At 37.9% G+C, this 20663-nt stretch overlaps 1 protein-coding gene across 1 annotated transcript in view; it reads left to right on the top strand.

Annotated features, from left to right (window-relative positions):
- The window catches only part of LOC108884586 (cytosolic carboxypeptidase 4), a 124562-nt gene that overhangs the window by 53420 nt on the left and 50479 nt on the right, over nucleotides 1-20663 (top strand). The window contains 8 exon segments of the mRNA XM_018678567.2: nucleotides 3446-3562; nucleotides 6883-6908; nucleotides 6910-7082; nucleotides 9789-9879; nucleotides 10224-10484; nucleotides 15729-15812; nucleotides 16004-16084; nucleotides 19843-19991. Coding sequence (XP_018534083.2) covers nucleotides 3446-3562; nucleotides 6883-6908; nucleotides 6910-7082; nucleotides 9789-9879; nucleotides 10224-10484; nucleotides 15729-15812; nucleotides 16004-16084; nucleotides 19843-19991 — 982 coding nt within the window.

Genomic DNA, 20663 nt, shown 5'->3' with positions numbered 1-20663 from the left:
AGATTTTATGACTTCACATATGTGAAATGTGTTTGGTTAACTCCTGCAAGAAATTATACCTCTGCATTTAACAGTAACAAAACCATCAAAGACCAGTCTCTGCCTCCTGTTAACATGCTAATGAGGTGAGGGAAAATACGAGTTGGAAAGGTTATAGTTACACAGCTACCAGAGCTATAACACCTCCACCATGAGAACATATCTTTACCATATCACAGTTTCCACTGCATTAACCAAACAGCGACAGACAGGATGGAAAGTCCCTCAAAGATAGCCTACTTATTTAAGAGGTTTTATCTAAAGTTCAGAGCCTAAGCTGTGGGTTAGAGTCATAATAATAATAAAGTTATAAATAAAGTTTTAACACATAACTAGTTTTTTTTTTTTTTTTTGTCCAGAGAAACAATGAAATAGACACAACTCCCTTCATTTTCCTCTGGGTATGATGTGAGTCTAAGTCTGCATTTTAAATGGTTCAGTCTAGGTGTGAGGTCTTCTGCCACAGGTGCAGACAACCCGCAAGCAATAATATATGGCACCATAATTTCAATTAGTTTGGAAGAATGTAATTAATATGCTTAACATTTCACTTATTGGGTTGCTCTGCTTTCAGGCATTTAGACAAAATTTCAAACAGTGCTGTGTACAGATTGGTGGAGGCATCTATCAGCCAGTCTCTCCTATAGATGTTGCAGCCACCTGTGCTGCTGTCATATTTTGTACATAATATCCAAGCACATGCAGGTCAGCTTGAAATAAAGTGAGCACTTGACATTCCCAGAAGACGTGAATATGACTGGATGAATGGATTTATCTGTCTACATCTGTACGTAAACCAGCATCACTGGCATCTCACTTATATGTCTGAGCCTGTTTCATGGAAATGACATTTATAAATTAGTACTTTACATAAGCAGTTATTGTATGTTTGACAGAAACGTAAGAAAAAGTTGCTTAGAGCAGAGACTAAGCTAAGCTAATCATTTAGGCTCTCAGAGTCAGTGGAGGATTGGGGACTTGTTCTCCCAGGAGAACAGAAATTCCTTCATTCATTGTTTCTGATATGTGTCTTTGATAAATGTTCACCAGAATAGATACACAACATTATTGTTTGTGTTGACTGAAACAAGACAGTTTTTGACATAACTAAGTGAAACCATGACCAAAACCTGTTCCTAGACTTGCCAAAAGAATTTACTCTAACTCCAATGATTTTTTCTGTGTTTACCCATAAAAAACAAAAACCTAATATGGGTCACAGTAATGTTGTAGCCATTGATCACAATGTGTTAAATACTATTGGAAATAACAGTGCTGTCACCTCTCTTTGGATATAATTAGTACAATTTATACTGTTAAGTGGACACCATTCCAGTTGCCAAAATGCATTGATTTGAGGAGAGGAGGCTGAAGAGAACCAGGGAGGAGAGGATACAGATAATATTTTGGAGGTGATGGGGGAAAGGCAGAAAGGGGGGAGGTAGAAAAAGATTAAAAACAAGACTGGATAACAGAGGCTAATGAAAGGGAAAATACAGCGTAGGCGGTCCCAGTATGGAGAGAGTGTCTTGGGAGGAATGAAGGGAGAGAAGCTGTGTGGGCAGTGGATGAAAGACAAGGTGCGGAAGATGAAAAAGCTGAGAGAACAGAAGAGGATTTACAATGAGAAAGCTGAATCTGAAGAGGCTTAGGAGGGAGCAACAGACACTATAAAAGCTGAGATAGAGAGATGAGGAGAGGACAAATGGAAGCTGGAATGATGGGAACAGTGGAGCCACAAGAGAGATGGAGAGAACAAAGGAGGAGAGGAAAGTGAAGAAAAATCAGAGGAGGTACAGGAGGACTACAATCTTACATGTTGGGAAAATGAAAGGGAGGAAGAAATATTCCACATTGTTCCTCCACATAATTATTTCCTTTTCAGGATCCTGTCCTCATACCTCATGTTCTCCTGGATTTGAAGGGCCTGCCTGTCATAATGTCAGCAAAAATCCTCTACTATAGTTTTCTTCTGTGTAAGCAGACAAGACAAATCCAAACGGACTAGCAAGCTTGTTACTCTCTGTGAAATTTACTGTTTTATGTGAAAAATATGGATGAGGTTGTCTGATTGCATGAATGTGCCAGATGAGCCTTAGTTATGTTTTACGATAAAATACGTTACAGCAAAACAACAGAGGTGATGGGTTTTTCCTTTTCTCATTCAAGTTTATTTGTATAGCACAATATCATACAAAGTGCTTTGCATATATAAATAAATGTAAATAAAAAATATATATAATAAAGATAGACAAAATGCATGTATGAACACCCACACACACAAAAACCCATGCACACAAAAGCAAAATGAAAACTAATTAAAAGCTATTCAATTAAATAATATGTGTGTGAACCCCAAAGCAAGTGATGTATACAATTATCTGTACGGCTCCTGAAGGTGTCACCAAAGTCATCATGTCATACAGTTTGAATGTGAGTAGCATCAGGCAAATAATGTATTATAAACTTTGGAATATTAGTGCAACTTGTTTTATATTAAATTGTAAGGTCAAACTACAACAGTAATTCTCATGATAGACATTGTGATTTGCAATGCACTAGTTTGGTACAGATTTTCAGGAGTAGTGAGGGCCAACCCTGTCACAGAGGGCTGATGAGGCTGATATTATTTCACTTGAGTCTGTGACACAAATGTGCTGCAAATTAAACAAAAAGATATAAGCTGTTTAAGCAGAAAATAATTGTCATTTGTTCTTTATCATGAAACAATAGAAGGCTCCAAACCAGAACAGGCTTCCCAGTGCACCTATTTAATTCAAGATTGACTGAATAAAACTAAATGAGGCTTAATATGAATGAAAACAAGATAAATTCACTCCATAAACTTGCTGTAGAGAGGTAAAAGTGATCAGGTGATCAGGAGGCTAAAATTCATGGGCATGAAGAGAGGAGAAAAGAAGAGGAGATGGAAGAAGTGAACAGAGGAGAAAAAGGTGCAGGGGAATGGGTGTCATGAAAAGAGTGACTGACAGAGAAAATATAACTTGACTGAGGCCAGTCTCTTGCCGATAGCTTAAAGGAACAATCTGTAAAATCTGACTGAATTGCCTTCACACGTCAGAAGTCTGTTGTTGCCCCTTTCAACAGCTTTGTACATTCTTTGGTCCTTGTCTAAACTATGTGAGTATATTCCCCTCCATCTGTTCTGATTCCCTGACCACCCCATTGAAAGTTCCAGCAATAAAAAACTTGTTGTAATGAGAGCTGATGTGAAAATATTGATCCGATAATGGCTGGTGTGAAGAGATTTTCTCACATGCACATCTGTATCCAGTTTTTCCTGGAACTAGTTTGTCATTAATCTACTTTGTATGTGTGTGTGTGTGTGTGTGTGTGTGTTTGTGTGTGTGTGTGTGTGTGTGTGTGCACATGTTCCTCTGTCCAGGATGATGACCTAGAGACTGACCTGAACAAACTTCGTCTTCGTCCGGACCCAGACAGACCTAGAGAGCTGCTACTACAGTACAGTCGCCTCTGTCCTGAACTCTACCATGACTTCGAGGTACACCCACATTTGTGTGTGTGTGTGTGTGTGTGTGTGTGTGCGTGTGAGTATGTGAACTTTGGAACCTTGTCTCTGAGCATAATCCAACCAGTGATTACATTTCCTACAAAGCATATTTGCTATTGCCGTTTACTTGTACAGAAACATAATGTTCAGGAGACAGGGTTAGTTTGACTCTTTTTTTTTTTTTAACAAAAACTATTTGATCACATGATCATTGATCGTGGATGTGATGAGTGTCATTTCTTGGTTTCTTCATTTCATGGTGACATGTATTGTTACTTTAACAGATGTTAAGTCTCTTTACTAGATCAATGTAAGGGAGATAGTGATTGAAGATACTGGAAAACATCAGCTCATCTGATTTTGGCAAAGACCAAATGAAGATTTACTATTATTATGTATATTTTGACTTTTGAATTATTATAAGTACTACTGGCTCACACAAACACACACACACACACACACACACACACACACACACACATACATATATATACATATACATATACATTTACCGTATCAGTAACTTTCAGAATATTTACATTGACTTGCATCAATTTCCTGGGAACTTATCCTAACCATAATCAGTACTTGCCTGACCCTAACACTTACACTAACTAACTTACACTTAACCAAAGTCATAATGTGTACTGTAGCTGCAGTATTATTATAGTTTATATATTCTCATTTCTAACTTCTGTTCAGCATACAGGTGACACAGCTATATGATGTGTCAACTGTATGTTTCCTGAGTGCCCTCTTGTGGTTGTGAAAGTAATTACTGTCCTCTGGGAGGAAAAATACTATAAAAATACCAGCACAGGAATAATGACTCAACAATATGTCTCAGTATGCCGATTACCATCACAACTTACATGGTTGTTACTGTGGGAGGACATGATTGGGGGGGGTCAGAAAATGACACAATGTGTGTATGTGTGTGTGTGTGTGTGCGGGGGGGGCTTTTAGTCCAATGTGGACGTTAACCTGATTGTTGTGACTTTCTTACTAGTTTATTTGAAGGCTTCTCTCCAAATCCAGTGCAAAAACTAAACACAGTATCGAAATACAGAGACAAAAAACATTTGAGTAAAATACAGACAAACAAAATAAAATACTAATAGTACTGATAATACTGGAATAGTATTATTACTTAAAATAATAAATACAGGGGCGCCCTCGTAGCCGAATACTAGTACTATGTGGGCCATAGTGGTCTGAGCAGGCGGATGCTGGCTCGACTCCCGATCCGGCCGGATCTTTACTGTATGTCATTCCCCCACTCTCTCCCTGTTTTCTGTCTCTCTCTCACTATCCTACAAAATAAAGGCAAAAAAGCCCCCAAAAATACTACTACTACTAATAATAATAATAAAATAACAAATACAACATTAAAACTTAAATAAATTATCAATTATGAAATTGGTATAAGAAAAAGTAAACTAATCATATAAATTATGTAAACAGTATAATGACAACAGTTACAGGCTGAGTTTTCTGTTCAGGTTCAGTGGGTATTGGAACAAGTTGAGAAAGAGACAGAAATAGATTTTGTCACAGACAGATGGGGGATAATGGAGTGTCTCAGTCCATGATAATGTCTCATGACATAAAACTCAGGATACCACCTGACTTGACTCATGATAGATTAGCTAATATCTGACTAATAGGAAGCACATTCATGATAATATGTCAGAATATATTATGGGAATTAAAGCAGGCAAGATAAAAGCTTTTAATGTTGAAATTTTTGAGAGACTTTTCTGCATTATAAAGCATACTGATTTTGAGCAAGACACAAGTTCTCATAATGGGACAACATGATCCCTGCAGTAAATAAAAAACAACTTATCTGGTTTGTTCAAATAAATGTGATTGGTCAGATTCAGTAAATTCCCCTTAACTGTACAAACCTGTGATAATAAAATGAAGGCATTAAGGTTGTTATTGAGGGTTCTTTTCATGAATAGAAAAATTGACTTTGAGACATGCTGCTGTCTCCTTTGCACCCACTTGATCTCAGATTCCAATCATCACACATTTTCAATTTTTACAGTATCTGCATGTGGAGAGGCAGACTGACTGTACATGACTCATGCAGCTAGCCTGGATCACATGAGAGTTTGATTTATACCTCAGAGATTTTAATGAATTAGTGGAGTTCTTTGGTGGCGCCTCCGATACAAGTGGTTATCAGAAATCACTCATATATAAATTGCTATCAGTGTTAGACAGCTTGCAGAACCAACTGCCCACCTCACCCTTCTCTCTGAGGGCACAAAGGACTTCCAACCTGGGAGTATTCACTCTGTCTCCATTCACTTCAACTGGAGCCCACACAGTGGATGAATGCATGTGTCTCCTAATGTGGTGTGATATTTCAGCATAGCAAGTTCACCTTTGGTCAACTATGACTTGTGATGCATGTGTTTGGAAAAGGAGACGTCATAATGCTAGTGATGTGCTGTTATTAATCCACTGTTTACAGTTTATGATCACTCTGCCCAGTGTTTATTTATTACCCAAATCAGAAACATGATATCATTTTGTTCCTAATGCATGTCAACATGTTTTGAGAAAGTCATGTGACTTAACAACACCTCATCCACCACAGATATCAGATGAAAAAAGACCATCTTTGGAGCAAGATACGTTCAGCGTTATCTCAGTTTACAACTATTTTACCCCACTATGTAATATACATTTTATTGATTATATGATGTGGCAGGTTACACAATAATAATCCCATGTAACACGGGAATTAACTAAAACTAGATAGGCTCCACTGTAACTGTATTTTGGATTAAAGAATATTGTATTAACACATTTTGAAAGACCACTCTGACAACTTGGTATTTTGATATAACCATATAATAAAACAAAAATCCACAAATTCTGACCAGTCACCATGACCTTTGCTTGTTTTTTATTATTTAGATAAAAACCATGGTATGTTGGTATGTTTTCACAATGTTTTTAGTTCGCAAGTTGGTTCCCAACAGAATTCCCACAAACGTATAAATACAAATAATACAAATAACATATATAACAAACTCAATTCTTGTAACTTACTCTAACTTATGTCACTTAGTGCCTTGTAGTGTGTGTGTGTGTGTGTGTGTGTGTGTGTGTGTAGGGTGGAGTGGGGTGGGGGGGCTTCATGCAACCCTTTTACATATGATGAAACATCTGTTGTGATTGTTCACATGTTTACAATAAACTAACTGAAGCATGAAACTGCTGTTTTGGCAGGCAATGAAGACATGTTGGCTTCTGAGCAAATCACACTCTAAACTAGAATGTGTGTCTCCTAGGAACTGGATCTCATTTCAGAGCCAGAGGAGAGTTCATCATCATCATCAGATGAGGAAGATATGCTACTCAACAGTTTTGCTCCTCGCTACTCCAGGAGGGACAGAAGGAGTAAAGAATCATCCACCCCCTCTTCAGAATCTCGCCTTAGAGAAAGAAACATCCACAGAGAGACACACACCAAGTCAGAGCCAAATTAAATGTAAATGGTACACACAACATCTAACAGCCATTCTAACACTGAGACCCAAACAGGATAGCTTACTGTGGTGTCAAAAGAAAGAAATCTCCTCACAAAGGATGGATTGGAAAGCTCTCTCCATCAATATCACATCTTGAAGAGCAAAACAAATCCTATATTCAGCTTCTCCATTCCACATGTAAACACATTCAGTCTTAACTTTGGATTAAAGCATGTTTTATTACTGCTCTGTATTTAAAGATGCATTCAGAGATATTTTGGGGGACATCCAAACAATCTGGAGACACAATATCTGAACATATTGTCACCTTATGAAGTGCTTCACATTTGTCAAGCATGGATCAACACGATCAGTCATTTGGAGTGGCTGTCTACCTAATGCATTGAAGCCTAGTATTCACTCTCTTCTTTTAGCTTTGTTTTTGGTCTCCACCAACTCCTTAGATAATCTTTAAGTGCGCCACTATGTTCACCAGTTCGTCTCTTACAATGTGTGTCCGCTGTTTGCTGCATTTTACAAATGTGATGTCTGCTCTCATCAATGTCAATGAATTCTGATATTCCAGACAAAAATGATATCAAAATGTCATATAGTCACAGTTTTATATACAGCTCTGGAAAAAATTAAGAGACCACTTCACATTTTTCTGAAATCAGCATCTCTACATGTTTGACAGCCATTCCATTCTAGTGTCTGTTGAATTCCAACACAAGCACACCTCATTCTACTTAATGAGGTATTGATTAAATGATCACCTGGACCAAATCTTGTTTAACAAGGAAAAGTATAAAGACCACTGCTGTGGTCATCACTATCCTCTTACAATAGGACCAGCTGGATGGCAAAAACAGTGCTAGTAGTACCTCAAAAGTAATTGAAATAAAAAAAATAACTACTGACCATGCCAAAAGAGTTGAAAAGAAAAGTTTTGAGTGAGGAAAAGAAGGGTTCAATTCTGGCTTTACTGACAGAGGGATACAGTGAGCGTCAGGTTGCTCCGTAAAATTTGTAAGATGGCGGTTCATAAGAACAAGCAGCAGCAGACTTTGGGGACAACAAAGCTACAAGCTGGCAGAAGGCGAAAACGACTCTCCACTGACCGGGATGACCATCAACTCATTCGAATGTCACTCAGCAACAGCAGGATGACATCAAGTGACCTACAAAAAGAATGGCAAATGGCAGCTGGGGTGAAGTGAATGGCGAGAACGGTTTGAAACAGGCTCCTAAGGGCAGGGCTCAAGTTGTGTAAAGCTAGAAAAAAGCCCTTCATCAATGAGAAGCAAAGAAGAGCCAGGCTGAGGTTTGCAAAAGATCATAAGGATTGGACCATAGAGGACTGGAATAAGGTCATCTTCTCTGATGAGTCCAATTTTCAGCTTTGCCCAACACCTGGTCGTCTAATGGTTAGACGGAGACCTGGAGAGGCCTACAAGCCACAGTGTCTCGCACCCACTGTGAAATTTGGTGGAGGATCGGTGATGATCTGGGGGTGTTTCAGCAAGGCTGGAATCGGGCAGATTCGTCTTTGGGAAGGACACATGAATCAAGCCACGTGCAAGTTTATCCTTGAAGAAAACTTTGTTCCCTCTGCTCTGACAATGTTCCCCAATTCTGAGGACTGGTTTTTCCAGCAGGACAATGCTCCATGCCACACAGCTAGGTCAGTCAAGGTGTGGATGAAGGACCACCAGATCAAGACTCTGTCATGGCCAGCCCAATCTCCAGACCTGAACCCCATTGAAAACCTCTGGAATGTGATCAAGAGGAAGATGGATGGTCAAAAGCCATCAAACATAGCTGAGCTGCTTAAATTTTTTGCGCCAGGAGTGGCATAAGGTCACCCAACAGCAATGTGAAAGACTGGTGGAGAGCATGCCAAGATGCATGAAAGCTGTGATTAAAAATCAGGGTTATTCCACCAAATATTGATTTCCGAACTCTTCCTAAGTTAAAACATTAGTATTGTGATGTCTCAAAATAAATATGAACTTGTTTTCTTTGCGTTATTTGAGGTCTGAAAACACTGCATCTTTTTTGTTATTTTGACCATTTGTCATTTTCTGCAAATAAATGCTATAAATGACAATATTTTTATTTGGAATTTGGGAGAAATGTTGTCATTAGTTTAAAGAATGAAACAAAAATGTTTATTTTACTCAAACACATACCTATAAATAGTAAAATCAAAAAAACTGATAATTTTGCAGTGGTCTCTTAATTTTTTCCAGAGCTGTATATTCTATATGTTCATTTATTCATTCAACATAATTCACAGAACACTGACAGTCATAAACCTGCTTCATACCATTTATGAAACCACAGATATTTATTACAAATTTAAAGGCTATGTGTTTGTGGTATATATGTGGTAGATTATGTTAAAGATATTGCAAGTACATTGGCAGTCACAGCACACACTGTCAAATACACAGTGGGTGAGCAACTGTCATTCAGTATGAGATGAGTGGAAAACTGTTCATCATCATATAATTTTACTTGAAAGAATATTCTGTTGTTCTTGTGTGAAGGTAATTCATTTTTTACTATTTTTTTTCACATGTCCACTGCATATTAAAAAATTACATGGTCCTGTTTTTTTATCAGGACTAGTCAATTTCAAATCTTTTAAAATCACAGCATTATTATTTTGCTTTTATTGTGTGGAGATTCAAATGAACTATTTGCTCTATCTTTTTCTACAGTTAATGCCCAGTTAAAGGCATATGATTTCCACAGCCACAGCAGCATCCTCAGCACCAGCTCCAACTCTCAGCCTATGGTTAGAGAGGCAAGGTACGCTTAAAGTCTTCGTTTTCCATGCATATGTGTTTGGAGAAAGCTTTACAGTATGCTATTTTAGTAATTCTTATATACAAGTCACCAAATATAGAAATACAGAGAAAAAAGAATATTGTATGTACACCTCCTTGTGTGGTGTGTCCTTTATTCTGGGGTCACATGACAGTCAGTCTATTGTTAAAGAGTGTTTATCTCACATAACAAACACTGCTGCCTGTCTTTCTCTCTGTCTTTTAGCTCTCCATTCTAGCAGTGGTGTTGCACTATTTCCACCAATCTGACTCTGGCTTGTTTTCTGATACAAGGTGTCCGACCCTATTATTGTTTTTTGTTCATAGGGGACACCCCCCCTCAGGTCTGAGAGGGGATGAGGAGGTTAATGAGGAAGAGGAAGAATCCCACCATCATACCATGATAGACAGGTTATTGGAGAAACATGGAGCCTGTATACCCCACCACGATCCCAAACTGTACCACTCTGCAGCTGCCAAAACCAAGTCTATCCCAGGGTTCAGCATCCTGGCTTTCCCTGATTTCTGGGGTCACCTCCCTCCACCAGGACATGAGCCCATGGTCGCTCGCAAACCCAACATACAGAGGTACTCTCTGCTCATTACAATACTTAACTGTAAATTGTACAGAAGATATGGGAATCTGTATGGAGTCTGACAGTGAAAGCATATTGACTGGTTGGCTGCTAAGTTCATGTCACTTGTGCCTCTAGCTTAATTGCTATCTGCAATTGCATAGAGGGACATTGTAGCTGGATTGCAGTGTATAAACTGCTGACTACAAAGATCAATGCACATTTGAGAGTTCACTGGTGCAAAAACCATAAGCATTGGTCTACAGAGGTGTGGAATAAAGTTACATCCTTCATCATAATCTCAACAAGTGGGTGAGTGCATGTGTAGACCAGGAGAACGGCACAGGACTGAATGTTTGACCCCTATAGCAAGGGGATCTGTTACAATTGTGGGAGGCATTTTTCTGGCATGGTTTGGGTCAACTTGTCACTGCAAATAACTACAAAGATGTTCTGAGTGATCAGCTTTATCCTGTGGTGAAACATTTCTGTCCTGATTGGATGACAGTGCCCTCATCTATAGGGAACAGGGGGTCACTGAATGGTTTGATGAGTATGAAAACGATGTGAATCATATGCTATGGCCTTCACAGTAACCAAATCTCAACCCAGTCGAACACCTATAGGAGACTGATAAGATAGACAACGCTTTCCACAACAACAAATGAGGGAGTATCTTTTGAAAAAATTGTGTTCTATTCCTCCAGTAGAGTTGATGAGACTTGTAGAATCACTGCTAAGGCACACTGAAGCTGTTGTGGAGACCCAACACTTTTGTTGGTGGCACGGTATAATTTTTTATAGCAGTTTTGACTTAATATGAAATTGTACCTGAATCAAATTGTAACAAATTTGGTGAGCTGCACTGTATCTCATTGTTACAAATCTCTATCGTCTTTGTGGACCATGTTTCTGGATGCTGATGTATTTGTCTGAGGGGAATAGGTCCCCCCTAGTCATGGGGGTGACTCCCTGAGGTGATCAAAAGCAGGGACTGCAGTCAGGACCGATCATACAAAATATGGAGAAACAAATTATATGCCACTTCTGAAAATCTTTTCTGAAAGGCACCCTCTCAGATAAAACACTTGTGGAACAGTCAACAGCTTTATATCTTAATAAATATATCTCACATGTTTTTTTGGGAACTTTAGGCAAGATGTTGTTTTATTTTGCTGTTACAAAAATGCGTTTTTTTGTCTAACATATGTTCCTACTGAAATGTCCATTTTTGATGTCAAACTAAATAACAAAGTCTATGCTTTACACCAGATGGAGAAGTTAGATTAGGAAGTAAAACCATTTAGTCACAATCACATAAAATGGTGTGAACTGAATACAGCCACTGAGCATGAATTGTTAATGTAAAAATTGCATATAAAATGAAGAAAGTAATTAGACCGTAAAGTAATTGAAGTGTGGCCAGAAAAATGTGTCCCCTTATATAAATATGTATGTGTGTACCTGAACAGTTACTGTTACTCAGTGAAGAGCGATTTGTCATTTTTTGTGGCCTGAGCTGGTTTGGATTCTTGGTGACTCACCGTACCCTACAGTGGCAGCAGAAGCTCAGCAGGGACATTGTTACTGCCAATCCAGTGGCAATCTTCCTCTCCTGAGCCTGTACGAAGACTGAAGTTGAGGATCAGTCACCCTGTCATCCTCACATTTGATCTCTCCCTCCACACACTTGTTTCTTTAGCTCCCCTGCTCTGTTTCTTATCTAACCACCCACCTTTTTGTTAGATTTTCCTCTCTCTCATTACTGTCTTCCCACACTCCTGCAGTCTTTCTCAGTCTCCCTGTCACATTCCATTATTTCCCCATCTGTTCTTTTATTATACCATCTTCCCCCTCTTCAACAGATGTGACAGCCATGATAGCCTTATTCTGTAACTGAGGCTTGGGTCAAATTGGTTTCTGTGAGTTTATTTCTCTCTTTATTTCTTCCCACCTTCCTTTTCTGTGTCCTCTCTCTTTTGTCCATTACACCCCTTCTTCAAGCCCCCCGTCTCTCTTTAGTGTTTAGTTATCTGCCTTCATGTAACCATACATGGCAGCACTGAGAGCGGTAGAGCTTTCTGACAGTAATGAGAAAAGAAAGATAAATCAGATGAATAAATGCTGTTGTTCTGATACATGTTTAAGTGTCACTGTTTATTTGGACTGTGAGTTCACACATATCATGTATACAACATCCAGTTACTGTATGTGATGCATATAAGGAGAATTTGTCCTTTGTGTAGGTGTATAAACAAACTGAATGAGCTGATGATGGCACAGACGAGAAGCTACAGACAGAGCTATGAGCAGAGACTAATGTTTGGTTGAAACTCTCCACTCTGTGCCTTGCATTTCAATGTGGTACTCTTCATTTCTATGCTGATTACTGCTGATAGCGCCCGCATTTCTTTTTTTTTTTTTAGCATCAGACTCAACTTCAAATTGTGCATTTCACTCTGAGCGTACCAGCAGGTCCTTGTAAACAAGAGCAGGTTATTCAGAGTTATTCATCAACATAACATCAGTTCTCTAAGAGTACACTTAACCTGGTTTTATTAGATTTGCACAGAATTGGCATTTTGATATGATTGTACATACACATGTAAACACAATTTAACTGAGATGTTGCTTCAGAGGATTAAATTTACCTCGCTGTTGGTAGGCATAGTTAGCTACAACAAACATCAAGTATGGGAGCATTTGCTGAAACAGCTTATGCTGTCTTTGTTCTTGGGAGGACAGTATCCACATTGTTATGCCTTCTGTTTTGGATATTACTAGATGTCAATTTCTCATAATACAGATGAGCCCCTGACCTCTCCTCTATAGCATGACAGTTACGTCACATTTACCATGGAACAAATATTGAAAAGGAAATGGCTGAATTTTCCATGAATTTTGCTGTGAATATATATGGCTTCATTATTACAGCTGAGAAAATCAATTCCAGTGCTAACATTTCAAAATTTTGGTGGTAGTTAAGATGCATACAACAGCAACATTCACAATTCAGTTCCAGCTGAGGACCTGTCATTTTTCAGTGTAAGAAAACAAGAAGATGATTTTTCCTGACAGTCCAGTCTAGCACATCATTATCAAAGTAGCAATTACATTTACAATTACATATGATTATTTGTTGTGTTATAGTGTGACATATAATTTATTTAACCCTGATCTGCCTTTCATAAATGCAGAAAGGCTTTTTATTCAATCATTGGTGTTTTCTCTTCACAGAGAAGCCTTCCGTCTGACTGCAGCTACACATTATATTTTTCCTCTAATATTCCCAAGTTACTCACCAGGGTATAAAGTTATTTAAACTAGGTCCACCTCCACTTGCTGCATCTTTAAAGTGATGGCAATGAACACATCAATGAATCAGTAGTCTAATTATCATTATGAAAAGTAAAAATGTTTATTCAGCAGCATTTCAGAATAACAAATATGATATCACAGTGATATCATATTCGTTATTCTGAAATGCTGCTGAATAAACATTTTTACTTTTCATAATACTATACTGAGTGTCAGGTCATGTCACCTCACAGCAAGAAGGTTGTGGGTTTGAAGCTGTTTGCTTGATTTGTATGTTCCGTTCCTTTGTGGTCTCTAGGTGTGACTGTGAGTGTGAATGGTTATTTGTCTATATATGTTGGCCCACTGGTGATCTGAGGATGGTGTGTGTGGAACTGAGTCATAATAAAGTACAGTGTAACTCACGTTAATAAGAGAACCTCTCAAAAAATGGAGCTCTATGGCATAGAGGAGAAAGATATGTCAGGCTTTACACAATTACTCATCAGTAAGAAACATTAATAGTAACATTAATAATAAATAGTTAGTTTTGGTCTGTAAATGAGATTTATTATAGGATATCACCACACCTTTAATTGAACAGTAGCTGTTCACCCCACTCCTTAAAGGATACTCCTCTGACAGTAATGTGGGGTTCACTCAGTCACTCCACCCTGCTGTCTGGTTTTAGAGTGTGTTGTTCAATGTATAAATAATATTGAAAATCAGGGCAGGTTATTGCCCATCTTCACCTTTTATTTATTTTGTGTATTTTTTTCTTGCATCAGGACATATTTATATTATCATATGCATGTATAATGTGAATCTGCATTTTGATCATTACAGTAATATGTTTATATATATCTAGAGGTGTGTGTGTGTGTGTGTGCACTTTCAAGAGGCCAACAGACACTGACATTTAAAAATGTTAAAGATGCAATTTCACTCTGAACTTAATCTAATAATGTTGCCAGTCTGTTGGTGCTCATCTGAAAACGGAACATTTTTTGAGTCTGCAGTCCCTTAACAGAACTAATGTTAATGACGTTTTTGTTGGGCTGCTTTATGAGTAAATTGTCTTGGGTGTAGAATAAGATTAGGCCTAATGCAAGGGACCTTTAAAGCCCTGTCTCATTTCAAACCCAAATGTTCTCATCCAGTCCACTCTGCCTCTGTCTGGGACTACTTTTGGTTTCATAAAATTCTTTTACAAAGTATTTAAAGAACAGAACAGGCTGCTCATCATGGAGTGCATTTGTTCATATGTTTTGCTCTGGGTAGATAAAACAGAATCCCCCGAGGACAGATGAGAGCTATCACAGCTCCCTGTTAAGCAAGTTGTCAGTTTCAAAAATCAAATAAACAGCTGAGTCATGCCTTGTTTTGTCCACAGCATATTCATGAGGCCAGTAGTCTTGTGCCTAAACCCACCGAAACCTTTGCCATAGAGGTGGCAGATCAGAGAATGGTCATATAATTAATTTAATTTAACAGCCATATGCATTTTGAAAAGACTGACAAATTATGTATTTTATCATTTACACTTTGGAGGCCTTGTTTTGGGATATTTTCTCACTGTCCAAGCAGCCACCTAGTTAACATTCCTTTTATCATTTTTAAAAGATCAGCTTTCTGGTTGAGGGGTTAAACTCTTGCCTAATGTCATCCCCTTTTTCTTTACTCGCTTCCTGTCATTTCTATCTGATGATTGCTGGCAGGAACAGTGGTGATATTATGAGCAGAGTGATTATGGTTAGAAAGAGCCTGCTCTACTGAAGAGCAGTTAAAGTGTTTAACGAGTGCTTCCTGCCTTCCTCATTTAAACTTCTGCAGCTCCCTGTGCTTCAGTCAGAACTCATTCTGACAGCTGGTTTCAATGTTACCTGTTTTTAAAAAGCTTTTTAGGAACACACTTTACTCATGGTGTTAATATTTGTCTTCCTGCATATGTCTCTATCAGGCAGAAAGTGTTTGAAGATGTCCAACGTTTCTTGAATACTGATGACATCATCAACCAGGTAGTCTTTGACCTGGAAGACAGCAGGTAGGTAAACAACACATTTACACACTAACACAGCACAGCCATGTATTAAACTTTTTTACGAGATGAGATTTAAATTCAAGTTAGTTTTCTGTGAATATCATTGTTCAAATGTAATTTTAATATACAACTGGGTGTTAAATAATCTGCCCAAAGATTCATGTGGTCGGTCTCTCTGTTTCTTTCTCCGACAGTCTTCAGTGTCCATCTGATTCCTTGAGGTTTTTCTCCAGCTTTGAATGTGGAAACCTGAGGAAGGCTGTTCAGATCCGCAGGTATGGACACGTGAACATACAAAAACACACACTATGAACCCAAGATCAGAGTCAATGAGAAGCAAACGTGAAATTATTACTTCAACACAGTCCTGATCAGGCCCACCATGTGCCATGCTCATCCCCGGGACAACATGTATATTTTATATACAAATAATGCACCAACAGGTCTGCTTAATAGCTCCAATAACCTGGTGCCAAGTTCTTTACAACAGAGTCAATAGAAATGATTCAGCTCCTCAAACTAAATAATTCCAGTGCAAATCACTCCCATACACCAATATTTAATATGCATAAACACACATGAAATGTGCCCAAGCACACTATATTATCAACAGATTCAGCAACTTAAACAATGACTAGAGAGCAAATAAAGCTTAACTTACCATTCACAAGTGTGCACAGCAGGGAGGGAGGCGGCCGTAGGTGCAGCGTGATTGACATTTCTCAGCAAGTCATAATTTGTTTGAATTATAGGCCCACAGTTGGTCCACATTTTGCCATCCTTGCCAAAGTATATCGATGCTACAGTGTTGTCTGAACATATTCTGTGTCAGATTGGGTTGGAACAGAGGAGGACTGAGGAGTCAGAGCTCGTAATCAAGGAACGGAGCTACAGAGTTAACAACAATGGACGGAGCTAACAACAAAACGAGGGAAGCAAACAACTGCACTTAGCAACACAACCGCACCTAGCCATCCACCACCTGTTGAACAAAAAATGCCACCAAAGAAGCAACAGGGGAAATGATGAGGAAAGGGAGGAGATCAAACAGTCTCTAAACGTCATGTCGGGGGAAATTGCTAATGTGGCAAAACAACAGACACAGCTGCTTGGATTAATGGAGGAAGTGCGTGAAATAAAGAAAATGGTCCTGGAAAAAGACAAAAAAATCAGTCTTCTAGAAAGAAGAGTTGACCGAAGTGGAGCAGTACATGAGAATGGAAGATGTGATTGTGAGCGGAATAAACACCAGACACCGTACATACGCGAGGGCTACTGCCGGAGCCGGTGTCAGGGGTGGCGACGAAGACACGCCAGAAGAGAAGCACTCATTGGAGCAACAGCTACTCCAGTTTTTTGATTCAAAAGGCATTGACATCAATAGCAATCTCAACCTGCCATGCACTCCCAAGGAAGGACAGCAAGGCAAAACCGGCCATTATTATCCGGTTAAAAAATAGGAAAGTCTTGCTGCGACAAGCTAAAAAGCTGAGAGGAACGGATGCATATATTAACCAACATTTAACTAAGAAGAATGCCGCCATTACCAGGCAAGCCATGGTTCTCAGGAAACAAAACAAAATACAAGCAACCTGGACGAGAAACTGTAAAGTGTGGATTAAACTAAATGGAACACAGGAGAAAGCTTAAGAGCTTGTGGAGTTGGGCGTATTTAAGTGATAATGATGGAGACACTTTACAGGTCGGCACCGGAGGTAAATAGTGACTATTACTCTTGGATGGAGGTTCACTCACAGTCACTTTACAGGTCGACACCGGAAGTACATAGTGACTTTTACGCTTGGATGGGAACGCATAACAAAGATTTTACCATATTACCCAAATGACGGGAACTGAATCCATCCAACTAGTCACATCTGAGGATAACCTCTTTCTAAAATTGTTTGACTATACAGAATATGGGGTTCACAATAATGAACATGATATTGATCCAGAAAATAATTTTATCATAATATGAATCGGCGGTGTATACTTACTGAGAGCAATTCAGAAATAGTGTTAATACTGATGGGACATTATCAATGATACATTTTAACAGTAGGATCCTCTGTATGAATAGCACAAAAATTCAGAACTGACAGATGTTATCGAGGGAGAGATAACTGGGGGTTTAATCATAAACGATATTAGTGATCATTTCCCTGTTTTTGTAACCTTTGAATCCATAGATAAAAGTGATGAGGTAGAAAACAGTAGATTCATAAGATGAGTAACAGAAAATGCTATTGACCATTTTAAGGCGGACCTAACTAACCAGGATTGGAGTGAAATTTATGTTGAAGATGTGGATGAGTCTTATGAAACATTTATTTTCATCATATCAAAATTATATGATAAACACTGTCCTCTTGTGGTTAAAGTGGTTAAAAACAAACGAACAGACAAGCCATGGATAACAAAGGGATTACAAAACGCCTGTAAAAAGAAAAATCTATTATATAAGGAATTTCTGAAATTTAGAAGAAAAGAAGCCGAAAACAAATACAAGACTTACAAAAATAAACCAACTAGTATTTTGAGATATAACAAAAAATGTATTGTAGTAAACAAGAAATCTTGGGGAGTTTTAAAAGAAATTATAAAAAAGAAAAAACAAACAGAAATTACCCATGCTACTTCTATTTCAACAGTGACATGGCAATCAGGGAAAATGAACTGATAGCAGACAAATTTAATGAATACTTTGTCAACGTAGGAAAACTCCATTCCATTCAACCTCCAAGTAGTACAGATGGATACAGTAGAGAAGGAACTACAAAAAATTTAAAAAAAATGGTTTGACACCAAACGCACATAGGAAGATTAAAATAGATGAAGTTGAAATTGACACAGTGCTTGAAACAAAATTTTTAGGAGTAATAATCGACAGTAAATTGAGTTGGAAATGACACATAAATCATGTCAAAGCAAAAATGTCAAAATCTGTTGCAACACTGTATAAAGCACAAGATCTCGTAAGTAAAATATCATTATACACACTATACTATTCACTCATAGTCCCATACATGACTTATTGTGTAGAGGTATGGGAGAATACATATAAAACCAATACAGATGGTATTTTTCTACTGCAAAAAAAGCCATACAAATTGTAAGCAAAAAACCCCTATCAAGAACCAACAAATCCACTTTTTATTTAACTAAACATACTGAAATTTAGGGATTTAGTAGATTACAACACAGTGCAAATCATGTACAAAGCTAAAAATGGACAGTTACCACAAAGTATCCAGAAGTTGTTTAAAATGAGAAATGGCATGTATAATCTGAGAGGAACATTCATATTTGAAAAACCTGGACTGGAACAACTGTACAAAATCATTGTCTGTCTGTCAGGGAATGTGAAACTATGGGATGATTGAAATTAAAACATGTAGTGCTCCCAATAGATTCAAAAAACTTTATAAGAATAGTTTAATCACGAAATATATTATGTAAATATAGACAGTACTAATGATGATATTAAAAACTTGTGTCCTGTGGATGTCTTTAACCTGATTAGTGACTTATCTAACTGTAAGGGAAGAGGGGTAGGTGTTTAGAAAAAAAGCTTTAGCTTCAGCCTACACCCTTTCAGTTTTGTTTTGGAAATGGAAATGGAAATTATGTTTTCTTTTTTATTGTTTCTTTCTGTTTAAAAGGGAAATGGAACTGAATAAATATGAATAAAAATGATAATAATAAGATAAACCTTACTTTAACATGACAATATATATATATATATATATATATATTTTCTTTTTTTTTTGGAAGGAAAAGTAAAATTGTTTTTGACCACTATGTTAAGGAAAATTAGGAAGATAGCTTTTATGCGACTCTCAAATTAAATATAAAATTTTCACAAAGATGTTTTTTGGACAAATTATTCAAGCACATCATTTAAAGGTTAAGGTCCCTTGACAGCTGTTCCAGTGTTCCCGTGATGTTGGTGGACCTGGTCCTGACTGAGAAACCAGTAAAATATAATGCAACACTGAAAACCTGCCATGTCTTTTTCTCTTCTCTTGTGTAGATATGAATATGACCTCATATTGAATGCAGATGCTAACTCTTCCCTGCACACCCAGTGGTTTTACTTTGAAGTCAGTAACATGGTGGCAGACACCCCCTATCGTTTCAATGTCATCAACTGTGAGAAGAGAAACAGCCAGTTCAACTATGGTGAGAAGTGCTGTGAGTGTGTGTGTGTGTGTGTGGTGTGTGTGTATGTGTATTGTAGTGTTAATTGCATTAATAGCATTAGTTAGAAAATGTTGTCCACCTCATTCAGTGTAATGTTTGCTCATTAGTTAACTGAGGCATTATACAGATTCACTGATGTCACCAAGGGTTGTTTTTCTACAACTGCTAATACATATTTAATTTCAAATATGACAATCTACACATAATTAAATATTCACCGATAATGGAAACATAGTGAACATTAGCGTTCAATCTGGCAAGCTCAGAATTAAGTATGGTCTGCCAGAGCTTTATGGAATAAGTATTATGGCTATGGAGTACGGGAGTAGTCATAGAGAGAAAAAAAAATATCGAGACCACCTTTTACTACACTGAGCGTACAAAATTGCATTTTGGTTAATTCATGTGCATGAGATAAATGTAGAGATCTCTTTGCACTTATCTCAGCACAACAGACAGCCTTTATCCCCGAAGCATAAACTATACTGCATCTGCTTCAAGTATCAGGGTAAAGTTGATCATTAGCTAGCAATGCAACTTAAGTCCCTGCATAAATTAAACAGGAAATACATTAATTAGTCATTAATCATGAGAATGTAAATCATCCTGGAAAGAGATAACCAGCTATGCAAACTGGGCCACACTGCTTTA

The sequence above is a fragment of the Lates calcarifer genome, linkage group LG10 (genome assembly GCF_001640805.2).
Source record: "Lates calcarifer isolate ASB-BC8 linkage group LG10, TLL_Latcal_v3, whole genome shotgun sequence".
In the NCBI taxonomy this organism is placed as follows: domain Eukaryota; kingdom Metazoa; phylum Chordata; class Actinopteri; family Centropomidae; genus Lates; species Lates calcarifer.
This window is presented reverse-complemented; position numbering and strand designations above follow the sequence as displayed.